Here is a 17870-nt window from a genome sequence, read left to right on the forward strand (position 1 = left end):
AACTTGGTAGACACGTTCGGACAATATCTGAGAAATTTGGCAACAATGTTCATTTTGCCTTTCCTTCATGCACTTTACATTTTCGTAATAATAAGTACTGATACAGCTCTCTTTATAATCAAAAGTCAAATTAGTGAAGGAATTTAAATTATCGTCAGCCATTGGGCACGTGTAGAGAGGCAGGGCTGGTACAATGTAATCTTCTATTGTTGTAACGAATTTCAACTTCTTGGAGCTATTTTAACAGTCAGTGCAGTTGTGTCTATGAACTGATTCCAACTTGCTACGTTTAGAGACCTTCTATTCATTCCATAGTCTTTGATGTAATGTAGGTTCTACCCTACTTGGGTTATTGGGTCTTTTCGATACTAGTTAATGCTGTTGCTTTGTTGGCCGCGGTGGCTCAGTCGGTAACGCGTCTGACTACCATGCTCAAGGTCCCGGGTTCGATCCCCGGCCGGTTCAAATCCGGGAACTTTTCTAACGGTGGAAGCGGCCCCGGCGCCTACCCAGCGTCGAATAACATGGGTACCCGGGGGAAACCCTGGGGGGTAAAGGCGGTTAGGGGCGTGATGCTGATCACATCACCCCCACTCACGACCGGATCAAGAAAGTGTGGGGCGTTACCCCCACACCCCCTGTGCATGGCGTGGTGCAATGCACAGGGGAACACTTTACTTTTTTTTTGCTTTGTAGTCAATAGGCTTCACATGCCTCTCATTATTGAGATTAATCTATGTTATATAGGACAAACCAATTTATTTAAATTTCCTTAATACCACGTTGGTCTCCCGATTTGTTGCAGTAACTAGTGACAAGCAGATGGAAACGCCACAGATAAACAACCTTTCCTTCATTTTCCCATCGTCTCCACCGCTTCTCCAGCATGATGACGCACCACCTCATCTCAGATGCAACCAGGAGACCAGATCGTCTGTGTGCAGCGAGGAGTCCAACTACTGTGAATGTGTCCACCAAGTCGACATTCCACTCAACGCAACTGTGGAGTTTGTTCTAGTTGATGAAGGTTAGTGCCTGCAGGAATGATGGTTTTTGTTGATGGCTTTTATCTGTGTAACTGTTCGTCAGCATTTTTATTCTTATTCAATGACTTACAATATCTTTCGTTATTGTTAAGGAACTTGTTTCCCCGTATTGGGGGTGTCAGTGTTGATACACCCATAATAACTGTAATGGTCAATTGACACTTGACAAACGTAACTGATGTAGTCAGTTAAAATCAAAGTTCGTTTCCAAATCTTTGTATTTATGTAAACTTGTGCTTCACCAAATTATCTTCTTCTGTGTTGTCTCTCTCTTTCCTCAGGTGCCGGAGGAGACGAAAGTCACCCATTCCACATTCATGGCTACAACTTTGACGTGGTCGGCATGGAGCGCCTCTCTGCGGATTCCCCTGTAAACATCGAGACAGTCAAGGACATGGATCGCAAGGGTCAACTTGACCGAAACTTCATGAATCCTCCTAAAAAAGATACAGTTCCTGTTCCAAATAAGGGATATACTATTATCAGATTTAAAGCCGATAATCCAGGTTAGAATCAAACCATATAGCTTCTTATATTTTAATAAAAGCACATTAAAATTATTACAGTTACATTAAATGAATATCAAGGTTTGTGACGGAAATGATTCCGATTATTATATATTATTACTGTATCTCTAAATGTATTATTTCATCAAGCTTAATGCTCCATACACAGTTTATCATAATATGTAGCATAGTGCCGACGATTGGGTTCCAATACGGGGGGGGGGTGGGCAAGGACAGTTTATTTTCCAATTTTAGATAAGATTGAGTATAGTGCGGTGCAAAAGTGGCAAAAAGTGGGGAGAGGTCAACTGCCCCCACGCCCCCTCTCAATCGCCGCCACTAATATAGCATTATATTGACAAGGGTTTGGTGGCAAAGCAGCACTTGGCTGAACCTCGCCCCCTTAAAAATAATAATTATATTTATTATTATCACCTAAAAAGTGGATAATAAACCTTTTCGAGCAAGGCCTCATCTCCAGGAAGCTATCAACTCGCGGCAAGCCACGGCACCTAGCGACGTGTTGAGTGAGATGAGTCGAGGCAAAATGGATAATAAACCTTTTCCTGCTCCCACAAAAATAGGCAATAATTAGGCTGGAGAGTTCAATGAACTAACCGATCTCTAAATACGCACTGGTAACGATCAGGCTGGAAAGTTCATACGAACTAACCGATCACTGATTCAATTATCACCTAAAAAGTAAAAGAGCGAATTGACAATATAGAGAAAGTCTCCAATTTTGTTAATTTTCAGTATACTAACTAATTTTGGCCCCCTAATCACGAATCTGTTGTAAAAAACCGGGGGTCACGTCTGGAAATTTGAAATAAAGCCGATTGAATTTTTTATATGCGTAGTTTTACGAACGAAAATGTAATCTCCTGTCATTGTTTCTAACCAAGCCTTGATTTTACAAGAAAATTATTTATGATGTTCAATTTTAGTACGAACCCTATTTTTCGATCAATTTAGGGGTGAAATGAATGCTAATGGAACCTAACCTAACAGGCCTAACCTAACCTCGTGTGAATGGTTCGTGGGGCTAACGTCAATGATTTGTGGGGCTACCCGTGGATGGTTTTTGGAGCTAACGAGCAATGTTTCATCAATATGTACAATTTCCAGACGTGACTCCCGATTTTTACAACAGATTCGTGATTAGGACGCCAAAATTAGTTAGTATACCGAAAATTAACAAAATTACAGACTTTCTCTATATTGTCAATTCTTACCAAAGTAAATGAGAAAATACTATATGTACATTCTTAAGAATTATTCGTTCGTGAGAATTTGCGAAATCAAAAGAAATTTTGTACTCATACCTACAGAAAAAGAACAAATTTTTAAACAGAATAATTTCTTCTTATTCACAGGCTACTGGTACTTCCACTGCCACGTCATTTTTCACTCAAATCTTGGAATGGCCTTTTTACTTCACGTAGGAGAGCAGCACCATCTACCTGCAGTTCCAAACAACTTTCCTCGCTGTGGAAACTGGAGCCCCCTTGAGGATATACACAGGTAATGGTTTACAAATTTTCAGTAAGTCTTTTGCATTCAATTTACAATTTGACTGATTTAAATATGCAATATATTCTATATTTTTACTAAAACCGCTGTACAGATTGTAAACATTTTTAAAATTTTTCTTTGCAGATCGACAGAATCTTATGCAAATTCTGCAGCTTCTCGTTTACGTCCAACATTCACAACATTCTAGTGCACTGACACATTCGTTTTGTAATAAATAATTAAATAAATGAAGAACTGAAACGAATACTTTTAAAGCTACTTCTTTTTTTATATGCTGTGTGCATGTGACGAAATTTTCACTTGGGGGACGTTTGGCACCCCTGCTCCCTTCTTTCCACCCTGGTCTTCCTACTTTCCACCAACCCCTAACAAAAAGAGACATGACCATGTTATATGTTTATGTTTTTTTTATGACGAATACTAATAGCCTTATTTTTAAAATACCTAAAGTGTTGCTGTTAAAGCATATGTTTATTGTAGGTGTGTGTTTTCTTAATACCTACACAATGATATCAAAACATCAGAAATCTCTCATCTTATATTTTTAAATGATTTTGCAATAGGCCTATACTTATTATGTAAATGAGCAGGAATTTCAATTATTTCTTGTCAACAATAAATCGACTCAATAAATCCAACAAATCTCTACATACCCGGTGGAGGGACATAGTGGGTCGGATCCCACTTTAAACTGTAGGTCCAGTACCGATTAGCCTTTCCATGCATCAAGTGTACTTAAAAATAAACTCAAAACAAACAAACAGTCACGGTTTGTAATCAGAAATCAGATTTGGCGCCCGAGTCCCTCGGCCCTTCGCCTTCAACCGCTCCTGTTTCCCGCTTTTTCTTCTTGCTTGAAGATTGTGTCAACGGTGGCGCAGGCGCAATTTCAACCAATAACGGGAGTGGAGACAGCAGCATGAGATTCGTTCCCCCTTATCACATCTGATGATTTCACTGGCGCGGAAATTTAACCACCTCAGTTGACGATTATTCATTATTAATATTACCATATCACTCAAGTCTTCAAAATTCCTGTGATTGAGAACTTCTATTAAGCAACAAAAAACCTGGAATTATCACACTTCCAGTTACATTTTGAAATAATAGAGGAAGATGATAGCGTAGCTAAATAAAGACTGTACAGGGTGTAAAAGTATATTTAATACGAAAAGGTATTACAAAATTACAGTGTTTATACGCATTATCAGTAAGACCCGGATTTTTATGTCATGAAATGTGCACAAAAATGTAGGAAAGTCACAGAAAGTAGTAGTCTTTTGTCTCTGTAGCGTGATTTTATGGCTGAAAATAAGATAAATTGAAAATAACGTGAAGGACCTACCACAATCAGTAAACATTACTGGATTTTTGATGAAATCGTATCTTCACATCGCATTATAACTTGAGAAATGGAGCATTTTGTGTAAAAAATAGTATGTGCTTTGAACGGACATATACTAAATAAATGTAATATGCTGGAAAATAAGTGTCATGAAATTCGTGTGCGTAGTTTGTACACTCTGTCCCGGGAAACTATGGAGCAAGCGAAAGAAAACAAGTCCTCTGCGCAAGTAGTGACTCGAGAGGGCTCGACCATGGGAAGTGAGAAAACGCGGCTGCAGCTACCAGTCGTTGGCACTGCTTCACTCCGTCCACTCCCTTTTTCCCTTTCTTCACCGTTATGCGCGGCATTGCTACACAGATTCCCGAGAAAGTGTGTGACATTATTAATTTTTACTTGGCCACATAGAAAGGCAAAATATGTACATAAAATCCGGGCCGTATTTTATCAGTTATTCAATTGTCAATCGCTGTAAACCATTACAGGCGTGTGAGCCAACTCTTATTGAACATCCAAGCGAACAGGATCTCCCTGAGGCCACCGGAGATGACGGTGAAGAAGATGAATGAAGCGAACATAATCTTGCCAGCCTTTTCCAGTAGTAGCAGCCTGTGAAAATAGAAAATTGAAGACATACTTTCGGGTGAAAGAATATAACATGCGAAATATGCACCAGGAACGCATCGATTGATGCGCGAAAGTGTATTTTTTTGTACATCGATAGAATCAAGTTTCATGAGCTTTTGTATCGTAAAAGATAACTCCAAAGTACATCATATGAGGCGAATAATGTTTGGCTGCACTTTAAGGTGAACAGACGTCTGGTATTATCCGGGACAGTCTCTTCTTTTTAAGTCTCTGTCCTGACTTTTTTGGAACGTAAGACGAGACCCCAAAATGTCCCTCATTGGCATAAAATTACTACGTAACGACAGAAATATTGGGAAAATGGAAGCTGTAAAGAACATAGCCTAGCGATTGTTGGGTGGAAAGTATTTCACATTTGCCTCCCAGTGGTAGCATCGTCGCCTTGTAATTAAGAGGTCCCGGGTTCGATACCCGGTGGAGGCACCTAGTGGTTCGGATCCCACTTTAAACTGTAGGTCCAGTCCCGATTAGCCTTACTGTGTACAAAGTGGACTTTAAACACCAATTCAATCAATTATTTCACATTTAAATGTCAACAGTTTGCCATGTACCCATTTTCTTAAAATATTGGAATTTCTTGTCTGTTTACCTGGAACTAACACTCCCACTGAACGAGTGTTTCCATACGTGAACGGTTTGTGGACAAATGACAAGAACACTCTTTGAGTACAAACTTTGAAAGCTATGTTGAGTAATACGGTGAACTTTAATCACACGTGTGTGAACTTTTACAAGATATTATTTCAAAAGAAGAATGTACTGAGGAAGATCCATTCATCGGCAAAATATCAAAGAATGACTTCTCGTATTTCTAAAAGACTGTTTGCTTTGGAGTGCAATGCATATCAACATATTATTTAAGGTATTTACACCTCATTTGTTTATTTAATTAGTTTTCAAACATAAGAATTTATGACGAAACAGTGTACATTTTGCCGTCCAGTTTTTCCTTGAGGAAAATATGAAAAATGTCCTGTTTTGTTGTTTAGAAAATCTGTTCACCTTACTGTACTTTAACGCAACAAATAATGTGTCTTGCATCTTTCTCAATAATACACTTAAATATTTGTTCCGAGTTACAGATTTTATGCATTTTTTGTTTCAACTGATGCATTTATATGTATGGCAATATCTTACAGTACAGGCCATCAACAAACAGAGCTAGCATGAAAAACCTAAGACACTGGAAGGGTTGCTAACCTGTTCATGTATTGCCTGGCTTTGGACATATTCTTCGGACTCTCTTTCATGATGAACCTCTGCATTCCCGACATGTAGGTGGGGACGTAGGTGTCCCAGATGATCTTCTTGATGTCGCAGTCGAAATGTCTTCTGTCCGCGTCGTCCTGTTCCGTCAGAAGGCCTTCAACATTTCCGCAACAGAAATCCCAGTCTCTTTTGGTGAAGAACTGGAGCGATGAATTGGCTGAGCCTATCTTCTGCTGAAGAAGCACCATTCTGCAGGGGAACAGAAATACAATCACTTTATAATCAACAAACATGTATCCACATGGCATAATACTCTGTATTTCAAAGATACATAACAGCAGGGGCACCAACTTTTGAAAAGAATTGGGTTGAATAACTTCAGTCAACTTACAAGTTCACCAAAATACGTAGCTATATAATAAATCCACTCTTCCATGTATCATAATGTTAATGAACACCAAGCATACAACTTTACTTTTTTTTTTAAAAAATATATTATTTACTGATTTCAATATGTAAGCTATCACGAATCACTCAAACAAATATAATAATAATAATAATAATAATAATAACAGCAATAATAACAACTTGTTGGGAAGGGTTAGGCCCCACGGGCCCATATAAGTTGGTGCCACTGTATAATTAATAGTTTAATTATAGATAGAAAAATGAGTATGGGGAGGGGGAAATCAATGTCTTATCATGTATGACCTCATTCTTTAGACAAAGCTTGCCAATATTTTTGTTAAATACAGTATATCCATCCATAAGAATGGTTACCTGAAGATGTACAAATGCAGGTCAAAGAGCTACGGTGTCCCTCCATTGAGGAATTTGAGGGGGGGGGTTAACATGCAGTGCCTTCTCCTAAAACCCCAAAGTTTACAGACTTTAATACCAAGGCCCATAGACGATGTTGCATACGTTAAACGTTGTCTTGACCAGGAAAGAAACGATAAGTAGGTAACAATCTTCCATTTTTTTCTAACGAGATAGGAATGGAGCGAATTCCTTGCTCCTTATTTCTAGAGGAGATATATAGGGTGCCCCGTAAATCTGGACCCATAGGAGTTTTCAACAGGACGACGCCCCTCCGCATTACATGCTTACAGTGCGACATTGCATTAACAAACAGTTGAACTGTACGCCGAGGATGAATGAAGTGGTCTCCAAGGAACACAGATCTCACTCTGCTCAATTTGGATAGGTGGGGCCACCTGAAAGCTGGGGTACACAATGAAAAAATTCGGAACATCCTCTGTCTTAGAGAACGCACCGTGCAGCAGGAGTGTCAGCAAATTTCTGTAACTGTGTTTCTTAGGATTGTTGTTTAAAGTCTACTTTATGCACAGATAGGCTAATTTGGATTGGACCTACAGTATAAAGTGGGATCCAAACTACTGTGAAATGTGCCTCTACCGAGTATCGAATCCGGGATCCGTTGTTCTGCAACAATGGTCTACAACAATGGTCTACAAAGTATTGCAGAAGGGGAGAGTTCGTCTTCACTGTGTATGCGCTGCAGTGGCGAACACTTTGAACCAACTCTGTATGGGTGCAGACATATGGGACACCCTGCACGCTAAAAGTGATAGCAGAAGATTTTTAGGTGAGTGTAAGTTTCAATTGAGTTATTCTTGTTCTCAATCTCGCTGGCCTCTCAATATAGAGGTAGGATACAAATTGTTGAAGCAAGAGACAGATCAGTAAGAATAACAAGGGAGTAATATACCTTCGCTTTTTCCCAAACAATCCTCCGAACAGGTCGAGGAGATACGCTGGAAACAACTGCAAACAGATGAACACCAAGTTGTAGAGGAAGTCGTTAGGTATCAGGAGACGTTCGCTGGGGACCCAGAAAGTGTTCACGAATGGATTCCTCAGAACGTAGTTGTAGGAAATTTTGTGTACCTGCGACCATGTGACTGGGTTCAGTGTGCCGGAAGTAAAATTATAGATTTTCATTTCTTTCGTCCTGAAAAGAAAAGATTAGTACTGCAAATATGTACAGGAACCGGCAATAGAAATGGGACACCCAGATCCTGAAATACACGCTTCCCTGCTAGGCGTTATGTGTGTTGCATAACTCTACAATTGTAAATTCCACCACCGACTTAGAGTTAGGCAACACACATAACGCCTAGCATAGAAGCGTGTGTTTCAGGATCTGAGTGTCACATTTCTATTGCCGCTGACTGTACACACATGAAAAAATACTGCAAAATGTAATAAAGGTGGCTCAATAAAGCAAACAGTTAAACCCTAGCAATACCAAGGGGAGGAGGGGCCTCTCAGGCCCACTGATTCATTTTTTGCGTATTACATGTATATCCATCAATGTAAAAATTCATTTAAAAAATGGTAATTGTTCTTTGCAATATTTAGAATGACATCACGTGATTTTTCTCAAAAATGTTCATTAAAAAGTTACTTTATTTCGTTTCTATTGTTTATGGGCCTTGGTAATTCTAAGGAAAGATTTCGCAATGATGTTTTAAAGGTATTTCAATACATGAGAGGAAATATTCAATTGCTAAACCATAGTAACAATTTGAAATAATTAACGTATGGGCACTAGAAAGAAAAAGCCAACTTTGCTCGAATTTTGCACAGTTTAGGCATTGTTCCAAGTATCAACATTGTAATTGAATAAAAGTAATAAATGTTGCAGTTATTGACTATAATTACTTAAAAATCATTATGTAATTTATCTTTCATGTATAATCCATAACAAAACATGAAAGTAGTGTCTAATTAGTTAACTTATGTGTACAAATGGCAGAAAACACACATCAGTCCAGTTCAATTGAACTTTCATTCATGGGCCTCTGAGCCTCCCCCCCCCCCCCGCCTTTGGTAATCTGTGTAACAGAAAATAGCTTGGCATTGCTAGGGTTAATACGTGTACACGATGATTGATTTCGTTATTTTACTTAAGCTTTCTGTCACTTTTGACTAATCGCGTCGATGAGGATGAGTGATGAAATTGACAAAGAGACACTCACCAAGAACGCCCATGCACAGGATGGAATTCGAACCAGGGAACCAGAGCGTCCTAGCGCGTTTCGCTAACCACTACGCCACGGAGGTCGGCATAAGCACATAAGGTATCAAAAACATGAGAACACTAAATATACTTGATCAAATTTCAAAATGTTCCCATACCTCGTTTCTGTTGATCAAGAATCCCTCGGCGACGCACATGGACGTCCGCAGGACTTTTTCCAGTGAGGATGAAGCTAGGTATTTTTCCAAAAGGGGGGGGGGGGGAACGAGGCATATTATCCCTTCAGAAACATTCATTCAGTTTGAAGTCAGCGATTTTTCAGCAGGATAATATCAGCATAAATAAATAAATAAATGCTTGCAATATTGTGACTGAAAGGAAATTTTATTTGTGTAATAATTAGTTTTAGACATTGGCGACGATTAGGGGGGCGAGGAGGGCAGTTGCCCCCCACTTTTACCCCCACACTATGCTAAATCTTTTGTACAAAGGGAAATATACTTCTTTGCCCCCTCGGTTTTGGAACCAAATCGCCGCCACTGATTTTAGATGACGTTGATCTTTCAGAGGGAGGCATGGCACTTCTTGCTCTCCTACCGGACGTACATGTATATACCATTCGTTGAATTTTTATTCATAATTAATTGATTTATTTCCTTTATTTTATTTCGCTTATTGTGCCACTTTTTGGGTAATTTGCGAAGAAGGGAATGAGTGATGATATGATGAAATTGATGAATGGACTCTCACAAACATCCATGCTCAGGCCAGGATTCGAACCCGGGACCCCTGGCGTCATAGCGTGATGTGCTAACCACTCCGCCACGGGAGCCGGCTTTTTGTTCATGTAAGAGCCATGGACGTATGGGTGATGCAAATTGCTTGCATGGAATCCCGCCCCTGCGATAACAAAAAGTGTGCGCATGCGCAGTGAATGCTTTTCTACAGAATGGATTGGCCCGTATCGCTTCGGTCTGAAAGCTCTCTAAGGGAAATTTCAGGCCAAAGCGACATGTGACAAGCGACACAGGCCCTTCAGTCTATAAGACTGTTCGCCGCGCATGCGTGACTAAAAAGACCGAGGCAGGGTTTTGGGGAAAGGGCTTCACTCATCGCACAAGACTCTAGCAACCATCATGTCCGGACGTCAGCTTGGAATGCCTTCGTTGTTAGGTTAGGTTTAGTGTTCTTCGCTACTAAACCAAACACGCCTAACCTCAAGCATTAAGCCTAACAATAAAAGCATTTCACACTGACGTCAGAACAAGACGGTTGCTAGAGTCCTGTGCGATGAGTGAGACTAGTTTGGAAACGGCCCAGTCCGAGCTACACGTTCAGCTTGATGTGCCAATGAAAGGTTGCAATTATTTCCGAAGTCTTGTTTTCAAGTAATATAGCCTATATGTCGATGTAGTCTGCAAGCTCCCTAAAACTATTATATGGAGAACGTACCTTTCCATGGACAGTTGCCATGCAATAGATATGATGCAGTTGATGCAGAGATCCACCGGCACCAGGTCACTACGTTTGGCGCCGTCCACATGCAGAGCTCTGGCCAATCCCGTGTAAGCAGCTGTCATGACTCCCGTTGGTCCGTTTAGATTGTTCACCCAACCTGGGAACGGTTCATTGCACGTTCCTGTAACTGAAACAACATCATATCCAGAATCAGAGACGTCGAGTGTTCGATTCTTCAACATTAGAAATCATTCTTCAGCGTTTCCTCTAATGAAGAACGACTAGAAGCCATCCATTGAACAGGACATACTTTATCTTTAGCCTACCTTCATGGAGGAGTGGTTAGCACATCGCTACGATGACATGGGTCCCGGGTTCGAATTCCGGCGTTGGCATGGTGATATTTGTAACATTGATGAAGGAGCACCCATGCTCAGACCAGGATTCGGGCCCGGGACTCCTGACGTTGCAGGGAGCTGTGAAAACACTCGTCCACGAAGGGGGCTTATAGTGGGATCTGATAGTCGGATTATAGTGAGATATTCCCAGAATATCACACTATAATCAATATCCTTTGATCAGGCAACAGCGGTAGCACTACGTCATCCGAGAGGCGTATTACTCCTCTATTATTCGTCGATCACTTACCAATCGAAGGTCTGAAGATGGCCACAGGAAGTCTATCGGAATACGACTTTAGAAGATTTTCAGCCATTGCTTTGGTCCAAGTGTACGTGTTCGGCCTACCCTCTAGCAAACTGAAAAGGAAAGCAGGGTTAATAAGAAAACTATGTTTTATTGCACTATATTGTCACCTTAAACAATATGATCATTGTTCGTAGTATTAGTTTGTTACGAGGGCTATTCAGAAATGATTTTGCTCGCACAATTTGTCGGACGAGTTCATCGGTCACAATTGAAGTTCTACCTCATTAAACACATCTGCACAACCAGCCTTAAATTTCCTACACCAGTCTCTCACAGCACTACCACTCATAACGCCATTGCGATAAACACGACACAATCGAGGATGAACTTCAGATGATTCGGTCCCCATCCCGAGAGAGAGAGAGAGAGAGAGAGAGAGAGAGAGAGAAAGAGAGAGAGAGAGAGAGGGAGAGAGGAAGATATTTTTTCTCTCTCTCTCCCTCCCTTTCACTTTATTTCTCTCTTTTCTCTCCCTCTCTCATTTCTTCCTCTTCCTCTCTCTCTCTCTCTCTCTCCTCGAACCCCCTTCTCTGCCGGGTTCATTTGAGAGAGAGAGAGAGAAAGAGAGAGATCGCCTTCATCTATCATCCCAGCACATCCAACCGCAGCTTCCCCTTACCTCCTTCACACCCCTGGAGAAAGAGAGAGATAGAAGGGAGAGAAGGAGAGAGAAAAAGAAAGAAAGAAAGACAGGGTGTCCGGAAGGGGGGCAAGAGGGGGGCCTCTTTATTTTATTTCTCATTTTCTATCCCACTCCGACCTCGGGGGGTGAGAGAGAGAGAGAGAGAGAGAGAGAGAGAGAGAGAGAGAGACGTCCTGGCAGCCCCTGTCCCCCTCTCTCTCTCTCCTCTTTAACCCTAGGGGTGGGGGTGGTAAGGGGATGGCGAGAGAGAGAGAGAGAGAGAGAGAGAGAGACAGAGTTACCTTTGAGAGAAAGAGAGAGAGAGAGAGCAAAGAGAACACTCTATCTTTCTCTCTTTTTCTCAAAGGTAACTCTGTCTCTGGCTCTGTCTCTCTCTCTCTCTCTCTCTCTCTCTCTCTCTCTCTCTCTCTCTATATATATATATATATATATATATATATATATATATATCCCCCTCTGTCTCTCTCGATTGACTTAGTCACCCCTTCCCACCCCACCTCTTCCATGTCCTTCCCCTTTCACCCGAAAGAGAGAGAGAGAAGAAGATGAGAAAGAGACAAGTATTCTCTATATCTTTCTCTCTCTCTCTCTCTCTCTCTCTCTCTCTCTCTCTCTCTCTGTGTCGTTTTTTTTCCCATTGATTCCTTCTCCTGGAAGGAGTCGAATCACACCACACACCTCACAACTGGCGGGAGCAGTAATACGAGCGTCCATGTTCCTATTCGCGCAACATTAAAACAAATGAACTGCGGTTGTGGGTGGAGTTCAATTACACATTACTGCTGATTGCCGCGCATGCGCCATGCGGTTATGTACTGCGTTTTACGAGCTAATCGAAAATTCATTTCTGAATAGCCCTCGTATATCATGAAAATAGTGAACATGGACTTCACCATGAACTGGTGGGTAAGTGGTACATATTGCTACATTAGGTTGGGCAGATATAAACGAATGTATACTCACTAGTTTTGACTCACGTTCGCTTTCTCCCTTATACTATCCATCTTCCCTTTCTCTTTGATCTGTGTTCTTCTACTTGTCTTCCTATTTTCTCTTCTTATCTCTCTTTCTCCTCACGTGTGCATACTTCATCTCTGTCTCTTGTTTCTGCCGAAATAGAATTGGGGAAGGGGCAAGTGGCCAGGATCCTAATACCATAACCAGGTGCGCCGCTCTCGAGAGCCCCCCCGTTGAGTAGTGCCAGAACCTTACGATTACATAAGCATGGCCTTTAAAAGAGCTGGATATATGCGTACGTGAATTGAAGTTACTGCTGCATAATATAATAAGTATATTGTAAAATCATGTAGCAATGTAAGCTAAGAGATTACTGTTATTTTGATGTCATTATGTAAGTAGTGAATGAGCACATACTTCCAATAAATGTGTTCTTTAGCAGTAACACATAAAGTACAAATATTTTTAAAAAATAAAGCTATTAGTTTTCGTAATTAAAGCCGTAACATGGTCATGTGGAAGTGAAACGTAGGAGATCCAGTTTAGAAAGTTTGCTGGGAAATAGGGCATGGGTTCAAAAAATCCACCTTGCCCGGATGAAAATTTTATCTTGAGCCACCCCTGACCATAACTGCTGTTAATCTAGAGACCTTAAAGACAGAGAGTAACTTCAAAAATAACTTAGATTTTAAAGTAACCCATGCTGTAACTGATTTACTTTTCAAAATGAATAACGCTATCTGCTAACCAGGTCCGTGGCCAGAATTTTATTTCTGGGGGGGGGGGGCATCCCTTATCAGCAGCCGCCATTTGAAGACCTAAAAGTGCGGGGAGTGGGGTGGATGAATTTCTCAGTACACAACAACTTATTATACAAGATGTTTAACCATGCTAAGGAAATGCAATTAATTACCACTATAGGGTATTTAACCTTTTGAGTCCCAAGGCCATTTTCACAAGTAAGCCTCTCGGTCCCGAGCCGATTTTGAGCAAAATGCAGAGTTTCAATTAAATGAGTGTAGATCGGAGACTAATTGCCGTAGAGAGATGAGTCATATACCGTTGTACGCGGAATGAACCAGACATTCAGACTATATGAAATTTATGCAAATTCGGCGTATATATGGAGGGGGAAAGGGGGCAAATCCCCTGAAAATATTTTTTTTTTAGAAAAAATGGGGTTTCACCCCTCCCGCCCCCCTGAAAAAAAGGATATGAAAAGTTCAAAATGCACATAGAAATTATCGCTGGCATGTAAGGAACACAAAAATATTTGCATTATCATCATATGACCAATGTAACTTGAGTTGTACATCCCAAAAGGAATGGTCGGCACGCCACTGATTCAAGCTTCAAAATGCAGCGGTACCTTGAAATGACATTAGCTCACAGACTATTTGCCCTGGAGATATGAACTATGTACCGTTGTACGCAGAATGAATCACAGATTCAGACGATATATAATTTATGCACATTCAGCGTATATATGGAGGGGGAAAGGGGGAAATCCCCTGAAAATACTTTTTTAAAAAATGGGGTTTCGCCCCCTCCCGCCCCCCCCCCCCGAAAAAAGGATATGAAAAGTTCAAAATGCACATAGAAATTATCGCTGGCATGTAAGGAACACAAAAATATTTGCATTATCATCATATGACCAATGTAACTTGAGTTGTACATCCCAAAAGGAATGGTCGGCACGCCACTGATTCAAGCTTCAAAATGCAGCGGTACCTTGAAATGACATTAGCTCACAGACTATTTGCCCTGGAGATATGAACTATGTACCGTTGTACGCAGAATGAATCACAGATTCAGACGATATATAATTTATGCACATTCAGCGTATATATGGAGGGGGAAAGGGGGAAATCCCCTGAAAATACTTTTTTAAAAAATGGGGTTTCGCCCCCTCCCGCCCCCCCCCCCGAAAAAAGGATATGAAAAGTTCAAAATGCACATAGAAATTATCGCTGGCATGTAAGGAACACAAAAATATTTGCATTATTATCATATGACCAATGTAACTTGAGTTGTACATCCCAAAAAGGAATGGTCGGCACGCCACTGATTCAAGCTTCAAAATGCAGTGGTATCTTGAAATGACTTTAGCTCAGAGACTATTTGCCCTGGAGATATGAACTATATACCGTTGTACGCAGAATGAATCACAGATTCAGACGATATATAATTTATGCACATTCGGCGTACATATGGAGGGGGAAAGGGGGGAAATCCCCTCAAAAATACTTTTCTTAAAAAAATGGCGTTTCCCCCCCAAAAAAAATCAAAATGCAAAATTTATGCAAATTTGGCGTATATATGGAGGGGGAAGGGAGAAAACCCCCAAAAATTATTTTTACAAATTGTTGAAATGTTTGAAATTTATATTTTCCCTTGAAAAGAGAAGTCCCTTTTCCCGCCTTTTCACCTCCATTTTCATGAAGAAAAAAAAAGGTGCAAGAAACATTTCTGTTAAATACATGTGTTAGGAACAATATAAAAAAAATAATCGAAATTCTAGCCAAAAATAGAAAAGTTATTACGTAAAAACTACGACCTTGACACAGCGTCTCGATCGAGACACTTGGGACCGTGAGGGTTACAGTTGGGTATCTCGTTCGAGACGCTTGGGATTCAAAAGGTTAAATTAGATATTTGTAGGATTTCGGGAGAGAACTTCTGCTCGCCGAGTCCCCCTCTGGCTACGTGCCTGCTGCGATCTGTAATTGAGTTGTTGTTATTGTTTTTGTTATTGTTGTTGTTGTTGTTATTATTATAGCAAAGTAGCAAACTCTATCTGTTGGTCAGTCACTTTAAGAAAGTAAAATTTCGAAGACATAAGTTTCTCACCGTGGAAGCGCCTTTTCTATCTCGTCGTCTGTCATGGTTGCCAGCATCTTCTCAGCCTCCAGCAGGCTTGTCTCCATTGGGTACACCTTCTCCTCAATCTCACCCTTCTGGCAGTGAGAGAAGGCAGTGGACACGTGGACATACGCCTGGGAAAGAAACAGAACATGCGGTATTCCATTCTCCGTCCTCTGTAAGAACGAAGTCTATGTAAACAAGGGCACGTGACTTTCGAGAGATCCTATTGATTAATCCAATGGCACCTGTGCAAGAATCTTGGGCGTATGAATATAGAGCATGGAGAAAAGCACATACCAATGTAGTGCTGTATTGAATATGATGACATTATACGTAAAATTTTCATAAAAGATGAACGTTACAATAGAGAAGGCATTTTTAAAATAAAAATTTATGAAACGTGTAACATGTTATTGTATTTTTTTCTTGTTAATATTGCTTTTGTGAGTTATCAATTAGTATACTTTTTAATAACTTCATAATAATACTGATAATTGCAATGAAAAACTTGGTTAACAATACTCAAACAAAAACCGAAGAAATGGACAGAAGAAGCAACAATTCTTTTTTTTTTTTCGTACTCGGCGCGTTTAAAACTGTAATACAAGAGATACACAAATTCTTGCGTTTAACGATTTGAGCCTTTATAGACTGCCACCAATTGTTGTGATAAAGAGAAATAAGAACATTGTTGAGACTTTCGCATGAGAGTTACTCTTTACTTCGAAACTCAGGTCATGCAAAGTCAAACTTCTACATTGGTTTTGATAACAAAAGGCAGTTCTCAATAACTTCAATGGAGTTATGGCCTAATTGTACAGAGCATTCCCTGACATTCGCTACGAGACTCGGCGGAAAGCGGCCCGGCGTCAGCGCTTATCTTTCCCGGTGAACGGGGTCCGCGACAGTCGCACGCTACAGTCTGTTTTTTCGTTCTCTTTCCCTTTCTGTTGACGTTGCAGACTGACGCCAGTATAATCCTCCCTCGGAAGTTGTGTTGTGTCGTGTCCGTGTGTTGAAGATTCTGGCTTAATATGGCACCACAAAAGTTTACATTACAACAAAGGATTTATCTTGTCGAGTGTTTCTTCGGAAAGAGGGATTGTGGAGAAGTGCGACGACGTTTCGCAACGAATTTTCCTGGTGTTCCCGTTCCACATAGGACCACTATATTAAACCTCGTAAAAAACTTTAGAGTAAAAGGGTCAGTTCTGAATAAAAGTGGAAAGAAAAACCCACGTGTACTTACTGAGGAAAAACTCGATGAGATAGGACAAAGGTTAGAACAGTCTCCTCAGAAATCTATCCGCCGCCTGTCACAAGAAACGAGTGTTTCAAAAACCCTCTAGATCACCCGATTTGACAGCCTGTGATTTTTATTTATGGGGAAATCTAAAAAATAAAGTATACAATGACAATCCGCACACCATCCGTGAGTTAAAAGAGAGTATTGTACGAGAAATCGGGAGAATTACAGTAGACGAACTTGCACGTGTACATGCTAATTTTCTTCGGAGATGCCAGGAATGTGTTGCAGCAGAGGGACATCATTTTCAACACCTTCTGTAGTCAAGGTTAGGACACAATATGATAACTGTAAGTTTATTAGCCGACTCTACCGACTGTCGCGGACCCCGTTCGTAGGGTAAGACAAGCGTTGACGCCAGTCCGCTCGCCGCCGAGTCTCGTAGCGAAAGTCAGGGAATGTTCTGTATAAATTAATATAGCCCAAAAGGTATGCTCATTGTAGCCACTGGCAGCGAGGGGGAGCCGTTCCGCCAGTGATTGTAGCAGAAGGTTAGGCTAATTAGTATCATCGTATATCCTTGCTAACAGAGTTGCATTTAAATTAAATGAAAATGTAGTAGCCCGCATCTTTAGGTTCAAAATTTTGACTGTTTAGGTGCAAGAAATGATGCCAAAAAACCAAAATAGGTGCATG

General features: G+C 40.7%; 2 protein-coding genes across 2 annotated transcripts in view; one reads left to right on the plus strand and one right to left on the minus strand.

Moving 5' to 3' along the window:
* Positions 1 to 3335, plus strand: part of LOC145992143 (multicopper oxidase 3-like) — a 77185-nt gene extending 73850 nt beyond the window's left edge. The window contains exons 9-12 of the mRNA XM_083128412.1: positions 806 to 1027; positions 1328 to 1552; positions 2929 to 3076; positions 3212 to 3335. Of these exons, the coding sequence (XP_082984538.1) occupies positions 806 to 1027; positions 1328 to 1552; positions 2929 to 3076; positions 3212 to 3275 (659 nt within the window). The 3' untranslated portion in view covers positions 3276 to 3335. The remainder of the gene's footprint in view (positions 1 to 805; positions 1028 to 1327; positions 1553 to 2928; positions 3077 to 3211) is intronic.
* A 903-nt stretch (positions 3336 to 4238) lies between these two features.
* LOC145992144 (putative fatty acyl-CoA reductase CG5065) overlaps positions 4239 to 17870 on the minus strand; it is a 72517-nt gene continuing 58885 nt past the window's right edge. Inside the window, exons 4-9 of the mRNA XM_083128413.1 lie at positions 15914 to 16059; positions 11404 to 11513; positions 10750 to 10942; positions 8023 to 8265; positions 6282 to 6539; positions 4239 to 5042 (exon numbers count right to left, since the gene is read on the minus strand). Coding sequence (XP_082984539.1) covers positions 4913 to 5042; positions 6282 to 6539; positions 8023 to 8265; positions 10750 to 10942; positions 11404 to 11513; positions 15914 to 16059 — 1080 coding nt within the window. The 3' untranslated portion in view covers positions 4239 to 4912. The remainder of the gene's footprint in view (positions 5043 to 6281; positions 6540 to 8022; positions 8266 to 10749; positions 10943 to 11403; positions 11514 to 15913; positions 16060 to 17870) is intronic.

This window comes from Lepisma saccharinum, chromosome 9 (assembly GCF_977018435.1).
Source record: "Lepisma saccharinum chromosome 9, izLepSacc3.1, whole genome shotgun sequence".
NCBI lineage: Eukaryota > Metazoa > Arthropoda > Insecta > Zygentoma > Lepismatidae > Lepisma > Lepisma saccharinum.